The sequence below is a fragment of the Peromyscus leucopus genome, chromosome 10 (genome assembly GCF_004664715.2).
Source record: "Peromyscus leucopus breed LL Stock chromosome 10, UCI_PerLeu_2.1, whole genome shotgun sequence".
Lineage (NCBI taxonomy): Eukaryota > Metazoa > Chordata > Mammalia > Rodentia > Cricetidae > Peromyscus > Peromyscus leucopus.
Genome location: NC_051071.1, coordinates 58,530,182 through 58,544,140, shown reverse-complemented (window position 1 = coordinate 58,544,140; position 13,959 = coordinate 58,530,182). Strand labels below are relative to the sequence as shown.

The window sequence follows — 13,959 nt, the reverse complement described above, 5'->3', positions numbered from 1 at the left end:
AAGGCTAAAAGCTTGTGTGTGTGTGCACTGCCTGTTATCACAGTCCCCAGGGATGATGTATCTTGGTAGAAGTAATAGGGTGTCTATTTGCCTGTTGAGCAAACACCACTTTTCTTTCTCTTGTTTTTTACTTTCAGCTTGATTTGGATGTACTTGAAACTGAACTTTACACTTTTTTTTTGTTTTGAGAGATTCATTATGTCACTGAAAAGTCAAGATGCATGTAGAAACATGACATTTCATATCGGTATTTGTTTATGAATTATCTAATCCTCCAAGGCTATAATGTTGGTAATTATTTTTTCACACCTATTTACTTCATACTTGCTAGGTCCTGTTACAGAAGTGAAAACTGACATATATGTCACCAGCTTTGGACCCGTTTCTGATGTCGAAATGGTAGGTATCCGAGAAACGTTGGAGGTTTGAAGAAAATAAGCCGGAAAAGAGTCAATCAATATTTATTGTATTGTCAACTACACAAAAGTCTCCAAAGAGCAAGATATTCCATCTGCATCCCAGAGCTATCATTTTTAGTATTCACTGACTTCTTGCACTGCTTCCACAGCAAGGCCATCTATGGAAACTGCCGAGGAGAAGAGAATGAGATATCATCAGTAGTTTTGAAGTGAATTAATTGTGTACACCATATTCCATTTCTAACAGCCTTTTGTTTCCTCACTGGCTCAGTTGCTTCCTTCCCGTCCTCTGATTCTATCCTTCCTTCCCATGCTTAAAGAGAACAAGAGGGCCAACATTTGTCAGGAAGTCTACATGCCTTTAGCTATGCTCTCATATATTAAATATACTTAGTAAACATAATGACCAGTCCACTTTATTTTTCTTGACCTGAGGCTCCTCATGGTTTGAAGCCCTGGATTCTTTAGGTAATTTTTAATACACTTTTGAAAGCAAAATTTGTCTTTTTTTTAAAATTAGCTTTATCTTAAAGAAATGCCTGGAATTTTATGATCAATTATGTAGTGATACCTGTCACATTAACTGAGTTTTGCTCTCTTCAGTAAAGTAATGTACAGCCCAAATTACCTGGTGTTGGCAGCTTTTGTTTAATTACAGTAATTAGTCCTCAGTGGCTAACGTATGTGGTGATTTACTCCTTATGAATGCAGAAGCTGAAGAGACCAAGATGGACATTACAGTGCATATTTGCTCTGAATCTTTTTGTACTGGTGGTTTACAATCATCTCTGCAGCCATTCATTTCCACTGGGGTAGTCTTTTATGATTGGGAGAGGTTAGAATTTATTGCTTTCTGCATATATATGTATGTCATCACCTGTGACTTGACTATGTCACAAACCACCTTCCCTAGGAATATACAATGGATGTGTTCTTCAGACAGACGTGGATTGACAAAAGACTGAAATATGATGGCCCCATTGAAATTTTGAGGTTGAACAATATGATGGTCACCAAAGTTTGGACCCCTGATACTTTCTTCAGGAATGGAAAGAAATCTGTCTCACATAACATGACAGCTCCCAATAAGCTTTTTAGAATTATGAGAAATGGCACTATTTTATACACAATGAGGTAATGGATTTTTCTTTCATTTTTAAAAATTCCTTATCCACTTTTCTCTCCCACACTACCCTCGTCTTTCCCCTCCTTCTTGCTTTCTATCTCTCCATTTTAGGAATTTGTAATACTAATCTAAAAAGAGGTTAATTTTACCTACTTGCATTTTTTCCATGATAGACTCACCATAAGTGCGGAGTGTCCCATGAGACTAGTGGATTTTCCTATGGATGGTCATGCCTGCCCTTTGAAATTTGGGAGTTGTAAGTTACATTAAAAGTATTGTTCAAATTTCTGATTATCTTCTTCAAGCTCATAGTTACGTATTTGTGCAATTTTAATTATCCAGCATCCAAACCCTTAGTCTGTGAGGAAAAAAAATGTGCAAGTTTTAGGAAACTATTAATTTCTGAAATATAAGTGATACCTCAAACAAAGTCCTATTTTTACAGATGGCTATAGAAGACTGAGTCATAACTAATAAGTTCATGGATTCACCAAACTACAGGATTCAGGAACAGTTTGTGCCAGAGGTGTAGCATAGAAAGTGCGTTGTGAAGGGGGTATGATTTAATAGTTTCAGCTGCAAATAAAATCCTTTAAAGGTGGCTTGGGGGAAGGTAAGGGAAAGCTTTATACTTTCCCGAAATAAACTGAGTTAAAATTTCATGGGTAGCTGTTAGTGATCGCAGCTCAACTTCCACAAAGTTCTAGCTGAGGTGGCATGTGAGAAAATTTAGTGGCCGATATACTGTTGACTGCATTAAGAAGTGCGATTCCATCTGAAAGCTAGGGAAGGTTTTGGAAGTTTTCACAAAGGGACATGGCCTCTTCTGACATCTTTTTCTGTGGCGATGGGCTGAAGAGAGGCTGGAGGGGAAGCGCAGGAGAGCTGGGGTATGCTGTTCTCGTGCAATCGAAGATGGCAGTTGGTTAGACTGGCGTGGCACAAAAGGAGCAAACGCGAAGTAGACGTGTTTGGAAAATCTAGTAGAGAGACGGAGGCAAGAGGAACGCATGAGTGGGTAGTAAAGAGGACGAGGCTTCTTTCCTCAAGCTCCTTTCTCTGGGATGGCAACAAAATGTGATTGCTCTCGTAAGGTCTGCTTCCAACATTCGATTCAATCAGAACCTACCAAAAATAGATGCTGGCTTTTACTATTGCCTCAGCCTCTTCGTCTCACTGATTGTGAAACCGGTGCCTGCTGTTCCCCTTGCTCGTTGCTTGACTTAATGAGAATCGGCAGTCACCACTCTTTTTATAACCCTTGTAATCACAATGCTCAGTGGGCTGACTTGAGACTAGAGAAAGTCATTTGCTCCCTGACCCGTGATTCAATAAAGACGAGATAAAAACAGAAGAACACACAGAGAGGGTGGTCTTACTGGGCCAGAATTAAAATTACATTTTTTTTTTCCTGTAATGATTTGAATTTTTTAAAAGATAGTTCCCATCTGAAAAAGTCTTCTGCTCCCAAGACCTCTCTAAGTTCTCCCTTGAAGTATTCTTCCAGTGACTAGAGCCAACTTGCTGCTATCTCAGGCTTCATATGTCAATAAGGACTCATGTTTTAGAAAGAATTTTGGTTTACCTATACCATACCAGAAAGCAGTTTCTACTGAGTAAATTAATTCTTAAAAAGTTTTTTTTTTTTTGGGGGGGGGGAAGAAAACCACTGTTTAATTATGCTTACAATAAGAGGAACGTGAAAGACAATGCAAGAAAAAGATTGATCTATTAATGGACACTATCCAAGAGATGATTCCTGAAGTTAAAAAAAAAATCATAGATAAGAATATATTATGCAAGTGTTTAAATATATAACACTGTGAATACACTTCCAGAGACAAATGCTGACGTGAAGCTGTGTCATGTTGGATGATAACTCAAGCCTCATAGTGTGTTTCCCAAGGTCATCTGTAAGGAAAACCTCTTTGGATATGAACTCTTTTAGTGGGATTAAACAAGTTCACCAGGGACCTCCTGCATTCCAGCCATTTTAGGGATGTTTGTAGGGGAGGATGACACATAATTCATTCCGGATCCTTTGAACTTATTTGTGCATGAGCCAAGCTATCCGTTCTGGGTAGAGTGGTAAGCGAGCAGCTGGTCTCCATTTGCACGGAACAAGGAATAACTGAAAATGTACTCCAATTGCCACTGGGGAGGATTCTTTGAAGATAGAAGGGCAAGTGTCCTAATTGCAAGATTCTAAAGGCACTGGGACTGGCTGTGCAATTCCCTGGCGAGCTTTGCAGCCAGCCTAGTCAGAACCCCGCAGAATGGTTTCCAAACAGCATGGGCATTGGCCAGAGGCAAAGGCTAGGGCAGGTGACCCCTTGAGAGCTCCATCACAAGGAGAATTTGTTTCCATTTGTTTGTGTTACCAGAGGCAGCATCTGGTACATGGCTAGATGGCAGAGCTCTATGGGATTGTGCAAATAAGGATAGACAAGAAGTGAAAGAATTAGGAGTCTCACAACTGTTTAGGAGGTTTAGACTATCTGCTTCTCAAGCTACTCACCTTGTTGGAATGGCAATGTGACCACATGCACTGATACGAATGGAACTTGGTTGTTGTTACAGCTTTATTCTTCACTGCATTCCATCTTTTAACATAAAATAATAAAACCTATCATTTGTTTAGTATCTTAATTTTTCTAAATTACAAACATGTTTGAAAATGACTTAATGAGTATTGTTTTCCCTTTGTTGTTGTTGTTGAACATTCATCACATTAAGTGTTGATTTTTAAGATTGGCAAAGGAGGAGACTTGACTGTAAGCACACTCTCTGCTCTTATCCAGATGCATATCCCAAGAGTGAGATGATCTATACCTGGACCAAGGGCCCCGAGAAGTCAGTGGAGGTGCCAAAGGAGTCTTCTAGCTTAGTTCAGTATGATCTAATTGGGCAGACTGTATCAAGTGAAACTATCAAATCTATTACAGGTGAGAGTACATACACACATATTCTCTCTCTTTCCCTTTCCCTCCCCCCTCTCTCTCCCTCTCTCTCTTTCTCTCTGTGTATTCTTTCTGTTCATACGTGTGTGTGTGTGTGTGTGTGTGTGTGTGTGTGTGTGTGTGTGTGTGTGTGTTTGGGTGTATGTAGGCATATGTGTGGGGATATGGGAGTGTATGTGTGACCAGTCAAAGGGGGTCATTCCTCAGGGTCCTATTTTTTGGTCTTTCACTGTCCTGGCACTTGATGGGAAAGCTGGGAGTCAGGTCCCTTAGCCTCAGGACCCCCCAATCTCTGCTTCCCCACTCTGCTGAGATTACAAGCCTAGGCTATCTTATCATGCTTTTTTATGTGGCTTCAACTTAGGTCTTTATGCTTTTAGGGCAAGAACTTTGCCAATTGAGATATCTCCCCTGCTCCCTCCTGGTGAGAGTTTTAACTTCAAAAGTCAATGTGCTACTTGGCATGAGTAATGGGGTTTTGTCCTATCCCTTTCATTGAAATCTTCAGTGTTTTCAGGGGAAATATTTTTTCCTATAAGTAGAGCTGATATATTTATAATCCTTTTTGGGTTTAAAATAAATTCTTGGGCCAGGGGGCGGGGGCACAGGTCTTCAATTTCAGCACTCAGGAGGCAGAGCCAGGTGGATCTCTATGAGTTCAAGGCCAGTCTGGTCTACAGAGCGAGATCCAAGACAGGCACCAAAACTACACAGAGAAACCCTGTCTCGAAAAACCATAAATAAATAAATAAATAAATAAATAAATAAATAAATAAATAAATCCTGAGTTGGTGAGACAAGAGAAATGAATAGACTTTTCTTACATACAAACAAAAGCCAATACTTAAATATATTAAAACCATTTTCAACAAAATATGAGGAAAAAGTCTGGCTCTGATTTTGTGGTACTTTTCAATTTTTTTTAATATTACTCAATTTTATGGTGTCATTTCCACTCTTTGTTCCAAAACAAAAGCAAAATCAAAAGCATGCTTGCAAAGTTTATTTAGAGTACATGTAAAATTTTCATACAAGCAGATGGATGGCTATTACTAGTGCTTCTTGGATTTTCAAGTATGAAGAGAAATAATGTTAAGATTTAGCTTCTAATGTGAAAATTGGCTACTTATAGGTTGATCAAAAATGGTGTTTTTTCATACATGTTTTTACCAAGAATAATTAATGATAGTTACTTTAATGTGTTTATACTGCTATACCAAAATATCACAAACTTGGTATTAATAGAAAGATCAGACCTGTTTTTTAGGCCTGGCATCTGGAAATATCAAAGTTAGGGTGCCAGCAGACTTAATGTTTGCTGAGAGCTTATTTTCTGGTCCAGGGAAGAGCCCTGTCTCCAAGAAACTTCAAACTGGGAGGTGTACAGGGAAGGATTACCAAGTTAGAGTGTTTGATACAAATGCTAATGTTGCCTTGAGTACTCCTCCCTCATATGCTAATCACCTATCAAAGACCAGTTAGTAATAGTACCACATTGGAGGGTAGGTTTCAATATGTGATTTCCTACCCCTGTTTTTGATACAGAATCTCACACAGACTAGGATGGCATGAAACTTACTATGTAGCCCAGGATAGACTTACAATGGAGTTTCTTCAGCCTCAGCCTCTGGAGTGCTGGAATTCAAGGTGTGCCATTGTGCCAGGCACAGTGTGTGATTTTTTTAAAGACCAACATTTAGACAATAGTAATAGTTAAAATGTAGTCAGCAGTTATCCTCTTACAGGGATCATTCCCAAGTCCTTCCTTGTATTGAATTCTCATAAACAACCCTGGGGATACGGTACTATTACCATGTAGATTTTTCTAATGAGAAGTATGTGAGTGTAATGTACTTGAGTAACTTGCCTGGCTCATACAGCTGTTAAATGTCAAGGCCCCAAATTCATAGACATTCTGTGTTCTGTAAACTTTCTTAACAGGCCTTGGATGTCACGGTATTAGTAAAACAAGACAAAAGCAGAGTAGTTATCTCTGCAAGATCTTGAACAATGGTGTGAAATGAGAAAGAATGCTTTTTGCTGTTTTAAGAAATATGTCGATAAAGCACTGATCTGATGGGGAAGGAGTCTAAAAGAGGCAAGCTCATGGGAGCAGAATAGGATGATGCTTTCCAGACTTTCAGGAAGGGATAAGGAGAAATAAGAATTCCTAGGCACACAACCCATAATTTCAGCCTTGCAAAACAAGTAATCCTAGGTAGTTACTGGTCACCTAGTGCATATTGTTAACAACTTGTAAAGGGAATGAATATTAGATGTTTCTATCACAAAAATACAGTAAGCAAGATGTTGGGAAAAAACTTCTGGAGATGATGGACTGGCTGTGGTCTGTCATTTTTACTGATGAATACATACATACCTCCAAACTCATCAAGAAGCATATATATTAAATATGGGCAGTATTTTAACATACATTATACCTCAAAAAGTGGCTTAAGAATTAAAAGCAAGTGACAAGAAATTATGAGAATGTAATTCTTAAAAGTTGAAATTAATTCATGAGACTGCTCATTGTGTGTTAACTTACTGTCTCCTCACTTAAAACTGCTTTGTATAAATTTAAACATCCTCTTATGAAATTGCTGGCACTGTTTCTCTCCCCCATCCCATGTATTTCTTTTTAAATTTTCATTTTTGAGATCATAACTACACCATTTCTTCTGTGCCTTTTCCCCCTCTGAAACCTTCCCATATGCCCGTCCACATTTTCCTTCAAATTTAGGGCCTCTTTTTTCACTAATTAGTATTACTTGCATTTATGAATACATGTACTGTCCATTCCTAAATATGACATTTTCAGTTCATATAATGTTACATGCATGCATGCATGTGTGCGTGCGTGAGTGTGTGTGTGTGTGTGTGTGTGTGTTTTCTGGACTATTTGGCACTGGACAAACAATTAGTGTGCTCTCTCATGAGGAAAACCACCTCTCTCAGTCTTAACTTTCCTCAGTTGCCAATAGTCTTTGTGTGTGGTTGAGGCCCTGTGGGGTTTCCCCTTTCCAGTTTGACACGTCCTTTGGTACTATCCTTGTTCAGTTCATGTTCAGGCAGTCATGGTGGTGTGTGGTGGTATTGTGTTCCCCAAAATATTGTGTACTCTAATAAATTTATCTGGGGTCAGAGAACAGACAGCCACTAAATACAAAGGCTAGAAAATGGTGGCACTCACACCTTTAATCCTAGCATTCCAGAGATAGAAATCCCTCTGGATCTCTGTGAGTTCAAGGCCACATTGGAAATAGCCAAGCATGGTGACACACACCTTTAATCCCAGAAAGCCAGCCTTTAATCCCAGGGAGTGGTGGTAGAAAGCAAAAAGATATATAAGGCGTGAGGACCAGAAACTAAAAGGTTTTGGCTGGTTAAGATGTGGCTGGTTAAGCATTCAGGCTTTTGAGCAGTAATTCAGCTGAGACCCATTCCGGATGAGGACTCAGAGGCCTCCAGTCTGAGGAGACAAAACCAGCTGAGGACCCGGCGAGGTGAGATAGCTGTGGCTTGTTCTGTCTCTCTGATCTTCCAGCATGGACCCCAATAACTCGCCTCGGGTTTGATTTTATTAATAAGAACTTTTAAGATTCCTGCTACAGTGGTGAGACATTATGGGTGTAGCTTTGGATATTACTAGGAGACACAAACTAGGACACACACAATCTTGAAGCAAACTCCTGATATTCAAATTCCAGTGTCTTGTGCCTTTCCAACGCCTGTCATACGCATCATCATTTTGGGCCTATCCTCTTTACATTAATTATAAAACAATGCAATGGCCTCCTAACAGGATACCTCTGCTTCTCACGGTATTCTGAATTATGTTGATTTTCCCATCTGTGTGTTTGAAAAAAACATCTGGGAGTAGAGATTTATAAATCTTTGGCTTCATTTGTGAATGTTCACTGGATCTTAAATAACATTCTCCATCTATGCCTTCTAGTAAGACTGGTTATCAACAGCTACCAGAAAGTTTATTGTTTATTTACTTACTGGATTTTTAAAGTTCTGTCTCTATTTATTTGTACCTTTGCTTATGTATGCTTTAGTTAGAAATACAATTAATCAGCTTCTTGTGTACATGTACAGGTATGAAATATGTTTGAAATTGTAAAACATATCTATATTTACATAATTATATAGAAATTCCTGTATTTCATGTCTTTCCAAAATTAAGCTTTTCATTTTGTATGTATGTATGCTTATGTGTTTACATTTTTTTCATTTGTTTTTCTATAAATCACAAGCCTAAATTCTGTTTTTGAAAATGCTGGTGGTTGTGATTGGACAGATTGCTCAGTGGGTAATGTGCTCACTGTGGAAGCATAAGAACCCTAGTTCAGATACCTGGGACTCACATGAAAAACCAGTTGGGATGGCATGTGCCTGAAATCTTAGCACTGTGTAGGCAGACACAGAAAGATCCCGAGGGTGTGTTGGCCAACAGTCTTAAGAATTATTTATCACAGTATTCATTGGCAGACTGGGTCTCAAATAAATAAATAGACAGATAGATAGATAGATAGATAGATAGATAGATAGATAGATAGATAGACAGACAGATAGATAGATAGATAGATAAGTAAATAAATAAGACAGCTACAGAATAAGTCATATAATGTCCAGCATAGGCCTCTGCCTTAAGTCATATAATGTCCAGCATAGACCTCTAGCTTCCACATGAAAGTGAATATACAGTGTGTACACACATACATCCAAATATTGAAAATGAAAGCTAATTACTTTAGCATATTAGACCTTTAAAACAAAAACGCTGTCATATTTTGAAGTCACAGTCCATTATTACATTGCTTAATCTATAAGTAGAAAATATTTTTCTGAATAATAATGATATTCGGTGTCACCCTCTCTTTTGCTCTCCTACCCACAATAGGGAATTATGCATTTCTCATTGAAATATGCGAGAAAGAATTTATTTGCTATAATGCTTATTGTTTGTCTAACATACAATCATGAAGCAATTGACTAATTTCCTGCAGGATCAATAATGTATTTTCTTCATTTTCCTGGCAGGTGAATACATTGTTATGACAGTTTACTTCCACCTCAGACGGAAGATGGGCTATTTTATGATTCAGACATATATCCCATGCATTATGACAGTGATCCTTTCTCAAGTTTCCTTCTGGATAAATAAGGAGTCTGTTCCAGCTAGAACTGTATTTGGTAATTTCAATTTATTTCTTGGGTACTTTTGTTCACATTACATTTTTGATGGTGACTCATGGGAAGAAACCTTTGATATTTCTTAGAAAATATTACATACCAGTACACCAAACCATACTGAAAAAGGAACTATTTAAGCTTTCATTTCTAACTGGTCACTATAACATACTGCTGCTTGGGGAGATGAGGACAGCATGTCCCTTCTGAGGTCCTGTCAGATTTCCTTTTTTGAGAACCAGTCAGGTGAAAACCAAATGGAAATGTGGATACAATTTCACTTTCACTGACATTCTTGAGCTGCTAGCCTAATGCTGTATAATTGAATTAAAGTTATGTCTAGGTGTTAAAAATGAAATGCATAGACAGCCTAAAATAAAACAAATAAAAGTCATGGCTGACTGCACATGAAAGCCTTAGAATAATCTGGTTTTTAGTGAAAAGGAACAAAATGCAAATGGTTAAATGCATTGAATGGGAAGGTATTCTGTGCCTAGTCTCTCAGTTCATTATTGTATTCTATTTGCATAACTTCCTATTTTTTTCTAAACTAGTATTTTTTCTTTTTATTCTTGTTATGGTTTCTCTATATTATTCTAAATAGTAAGTCTCTGGGGATGTGTAGGTTTAACATTTTTGTGTTAAATAAATCTTTTCTATATCTGGGATGCTTTTATATCATAACATTACTTATAATTAAATCTATTTATTGTAATATAGTTATTTATTCTTTATTCTATTCAACTTTGTCATTCAGTGTTGGGAAAAGAAAGAAAATTATTAGACTTCTTGCAAAATGGAGTCAAAGGTCTCCAAAGATATGCCAATTTCTCCTTTTTGCCTTTCAGTTTGTTTGGATTTAACTGTGGGTACATTTCATATCACATAACAGCTGCAAGAAGGCTGGTGAGGAATTCATAGAGCCTTCCATCTTACTTTGCTATAGCTGCAGTCCCTAACAAAAACAGCTCAGGGAGTAGAGGTTTATTTTGCCTCATGATTTCAGACAGATTACAAAGCAGACCATGGTAGCACTGACCCTGGAAGGAGAATCAAACACCTGCTGTCACAGTAGTGGAGAGGAAGTAGAGAGCACAAGCTGTTACCAGGACGGGAGTAACCTTCAGAGACCATCTAATGATCTGCATCTGTCAGTCAGGCCCTACCTCTGAATGGTTCTACAACCTTCAACATAGTGTTATGAGCCGGGGATTGAGAATTCAAAACATGACCCTCTGAGAACACTGTGGATTCAAACTCTAGCACTCCCCATCTTCAGAGACAAGAGTATCTTGTCCTCAACAAACTTGAAATACTCCTACCAAGGTATTTCTTCCACATATAAACAGTGTCTCTGAAAGGCTGATGGTATTTAAATCATCGTTGAAACTTGTACAGGGAGCCAGTGACAGACAAGGTTTGATCTAAGGCAGAGAGTGAGCAGGAATGATGGTATAAGCTACTTCATAAAGTTATGAAAGTTTAGTTAAATAACTGCAACGTTTCAGCTGTAGAACAAAGGCTAGCTGCTAAATACACATGGGAAAATGAAATATAGAAAATATATCTAGGGTTTAGATACTAACATTGAAAGGTTAGGGTTTAAAACTCAATTATATCACTTACTTTCTCCATCCACTAATTGAGTTATATGTGGGGCTCTTGATCACCTTCCCATTAGAATGTTTTGTGCCTTGATCTTGTACAGGTCTCATGCAAGCAACCACAATTGCTCTGAGTTCTTGAGTGTATCAGTCCGTCATGTCCTGAAGATACTATTTTGGACCAGTACTCAACCACTCAACCTACTACTTTATGTTTCCTTCCTTCCTATCTATCTATCTATCTATCTATCTATCTATCTATCTATCTATCATCTATCTATCTATCTTTATCTGTCTGTCTATCCATCATCTATTATCTATCTATCTATCTTTCTATCTATCCATCATCTATCTATCTATCTATCTATCTATCTATCTATCTATCTATCTATCTATCTATCTATCTTCTAACTGTCTATCCATCATCTATTATCTATCTATCTTTCTTTCTTTCTATCTATCCATCATCTATCTATCCATCATCTATCTATCTATCTATCTATCTATCTATCTATCTATCTATCTTATATATTATCTATATTCATATAACAACATTTAATAGGCATTAACCCACACGGGGACAATGCTCTTCCAAGAAGCCGAAGCCATAGATTATCAAATAAAAAGTCCTGTGCTAGATGTGGGATACTGCCACTCAAGTTGTTGGTTAGGTATGTTTCAGAAACCCCCCTGAATAATACAGGGTATTGATCCTACTCTTAGTTGCTAATGAGAACATGATAGTAAGACCCTATTGCTAAAGACAAAGCACATTTTAATCACTGAACATGGAGAAATCAAGTACTGACCAGGAAGTTTTCTCCCTGTTGTCTAACTTTCATAGTACTGGAGGGCTAGCTGTGAAGTGTGTGAATTACAATGACCAACATGACAATAGATTTCCATGGGTATGATATTGGCATGAATATTGTGGAGGCAACAAACTATTTTCTGATTGCATTTAAGGACTGTTCCACAGGAGAAAATCCTAAGATTGACTCTACTACTACTACTACTACTACTACTACTACTACTACTACTACTACTACTACTACTACTATTACATTAGCTGAATGTAGTATTAAACTGCCTCTAAATTTGTATTTCTGTGTCCATAGATTAGTGCAGCTCTCAGACCTTAGCAGAGTGATTTCTTTGTGCAGTGGACAGTGTAGAAACTCACAATTGATCAAAGTGCAGGAAAGAAATACAGGTGAAGTTCTCATTCAGGGACCGTCACAGAAGTAGAGGTTGAAATATTTTAAGAACTTGTGAAGGTTAAAGAGTGCTTAATACAGGAAACAGATTGTATATTCTACACTTTCTCCCATACATACCTAGCAAAGAAACTAATTCTATTCTCAGTTTTCTTGGTTTTTGAAGAAAATGTTTTTCTGGTGTGTACTCTTGTATAGTTAATTTCTTGGCATTCTTTGTCCTATTTAGCATTCATAATGATTTTAGCGTCAACTCATCATGTTCAGGACTTTTTATTTGACAGGGCAAAAGGGAGCTGCTGAGGCTGAGAGTGAAATTCAAGTCATTAAGCTTGTCCTAGCATAGAGTAATCAAGGGTAAGGGGAAATCATTGTGTTGGTAAAGTGCTTGCTGTATAAGCATGGGTACCTGAGCTTGGATTCTTAGATATATAAATATAAAGTGTTCAGTGAGATACTTCTGTTTGTTAACTCATATGTTAAAAGAAGCTGAATTGCTTACCTCTTAGGATTGCTAGGAGGATTGAATGCATTAATCTCAGTAAAACATTTGAAGAAAATCCTTAGCATACATTGTATATAATTTTATTATTGTTGGTTGATGAACTTACTTGTCCATGGATAAGAGAAATATTCAATAGTGGGGGAAGAGGTAACATCCATTATAGCTGATCTCAGCTGATGTTTCCTATACAAACAAAACAGTGCAAAGAAATTAAGCAGTGTAGCAAAATGTTAGTATTACTAGTTCCAATAGTGAGTAAATGAACACTGTGGGGTTCTATTACTTAACATTCACAATAGTTCAGCAAGACAGACATTCTCAATTTTTATAGTAAGGAAAACAGCACAAAGATATTAAAAACATTTATCAAGTCATTTAATTATAAATGATACACCCGAGACATTATATATATAAAACATTGAGAACTCAGCCATGTAATCCTCACAGCAGGTATGGGGATGTAGAAGTAGGGAAGGGGCTTGTGAAGAGTTCCAGAGCTTCTGATTGTGAATATGTTGCCAGTAGGATGTTTTCATTGAGAATATGAAATTTGCCTGCCTGTATCTATGCCTATATCAATATTAGTTTTGATCAACCAGGAAAATCATGGCTATAATTAAGTCTTCAAAAATGTAAGCTATTTCAGAATTGTAATTATTAGACTATTCATCAAGGGTCTAGAATAATACTTTCCTTGGAGAAGTAAGGCCCTACGTGGTTGGGGTCATTGGCTATTTACTCCATATGAGATTTAGGTGAATGTGAACTCTAGACTAGTTTGGCTCTTCCTCAGCTCTCATCTCCCCTTTCATTTGCAAAGCCACAGTGTGCTGGGTCACAGATAACACCAGGGTGAGCAAAACCCTGAAGCAGCACAAGTCTGAGAAACAGGATATGTGGAATTCTTTCCAAAGGCCTTCTATCTTGAA

General features: G+C 37.6%; 1 protein-coding gene across 7 annotated transcripts in view; it reads left to right on the top strand.

Annotated features, from left to right (window-relative positions):
• The window catches only part of Gabra4 (gamma-aminobutyric acid type A receptor subunit alpha4), a 70,418-nt gene that overhangs the window by 13,762 nt on the left and 42,697 nt on the right, over positions 1–13,959 (top strand). For 6 of the 7 annotated variants that reach the window (XM_028861751.2, XM_028861868.2, XM_028861803.2 and 3 more), the window contains 5 exons: positions 332–399; positions 1,333–1,553; positions 1,719–1,801; positions 4,347–4,490; positions 9,555–9,707. The exons of the other annotated variant lie outside the window; for it this stretch is intronic. In XM_028861751.2, coding sequence (XP_028717584.1) covers positions 332–399; positions 1,333–1,553; positions 1,719–1,801; positions 4,347–4,490; positions 9,555–9,707 — 669 coding nt within the window. The remainder of the gene's footprint in view (positions 1–331; positions 400–1,332; positions 1,554–1,718; positions 1,802–4,346; positions 4,491–9,554; positions 9,708–13,959) is intronic. 7 annotated transcript variants of the gene reach the window in all.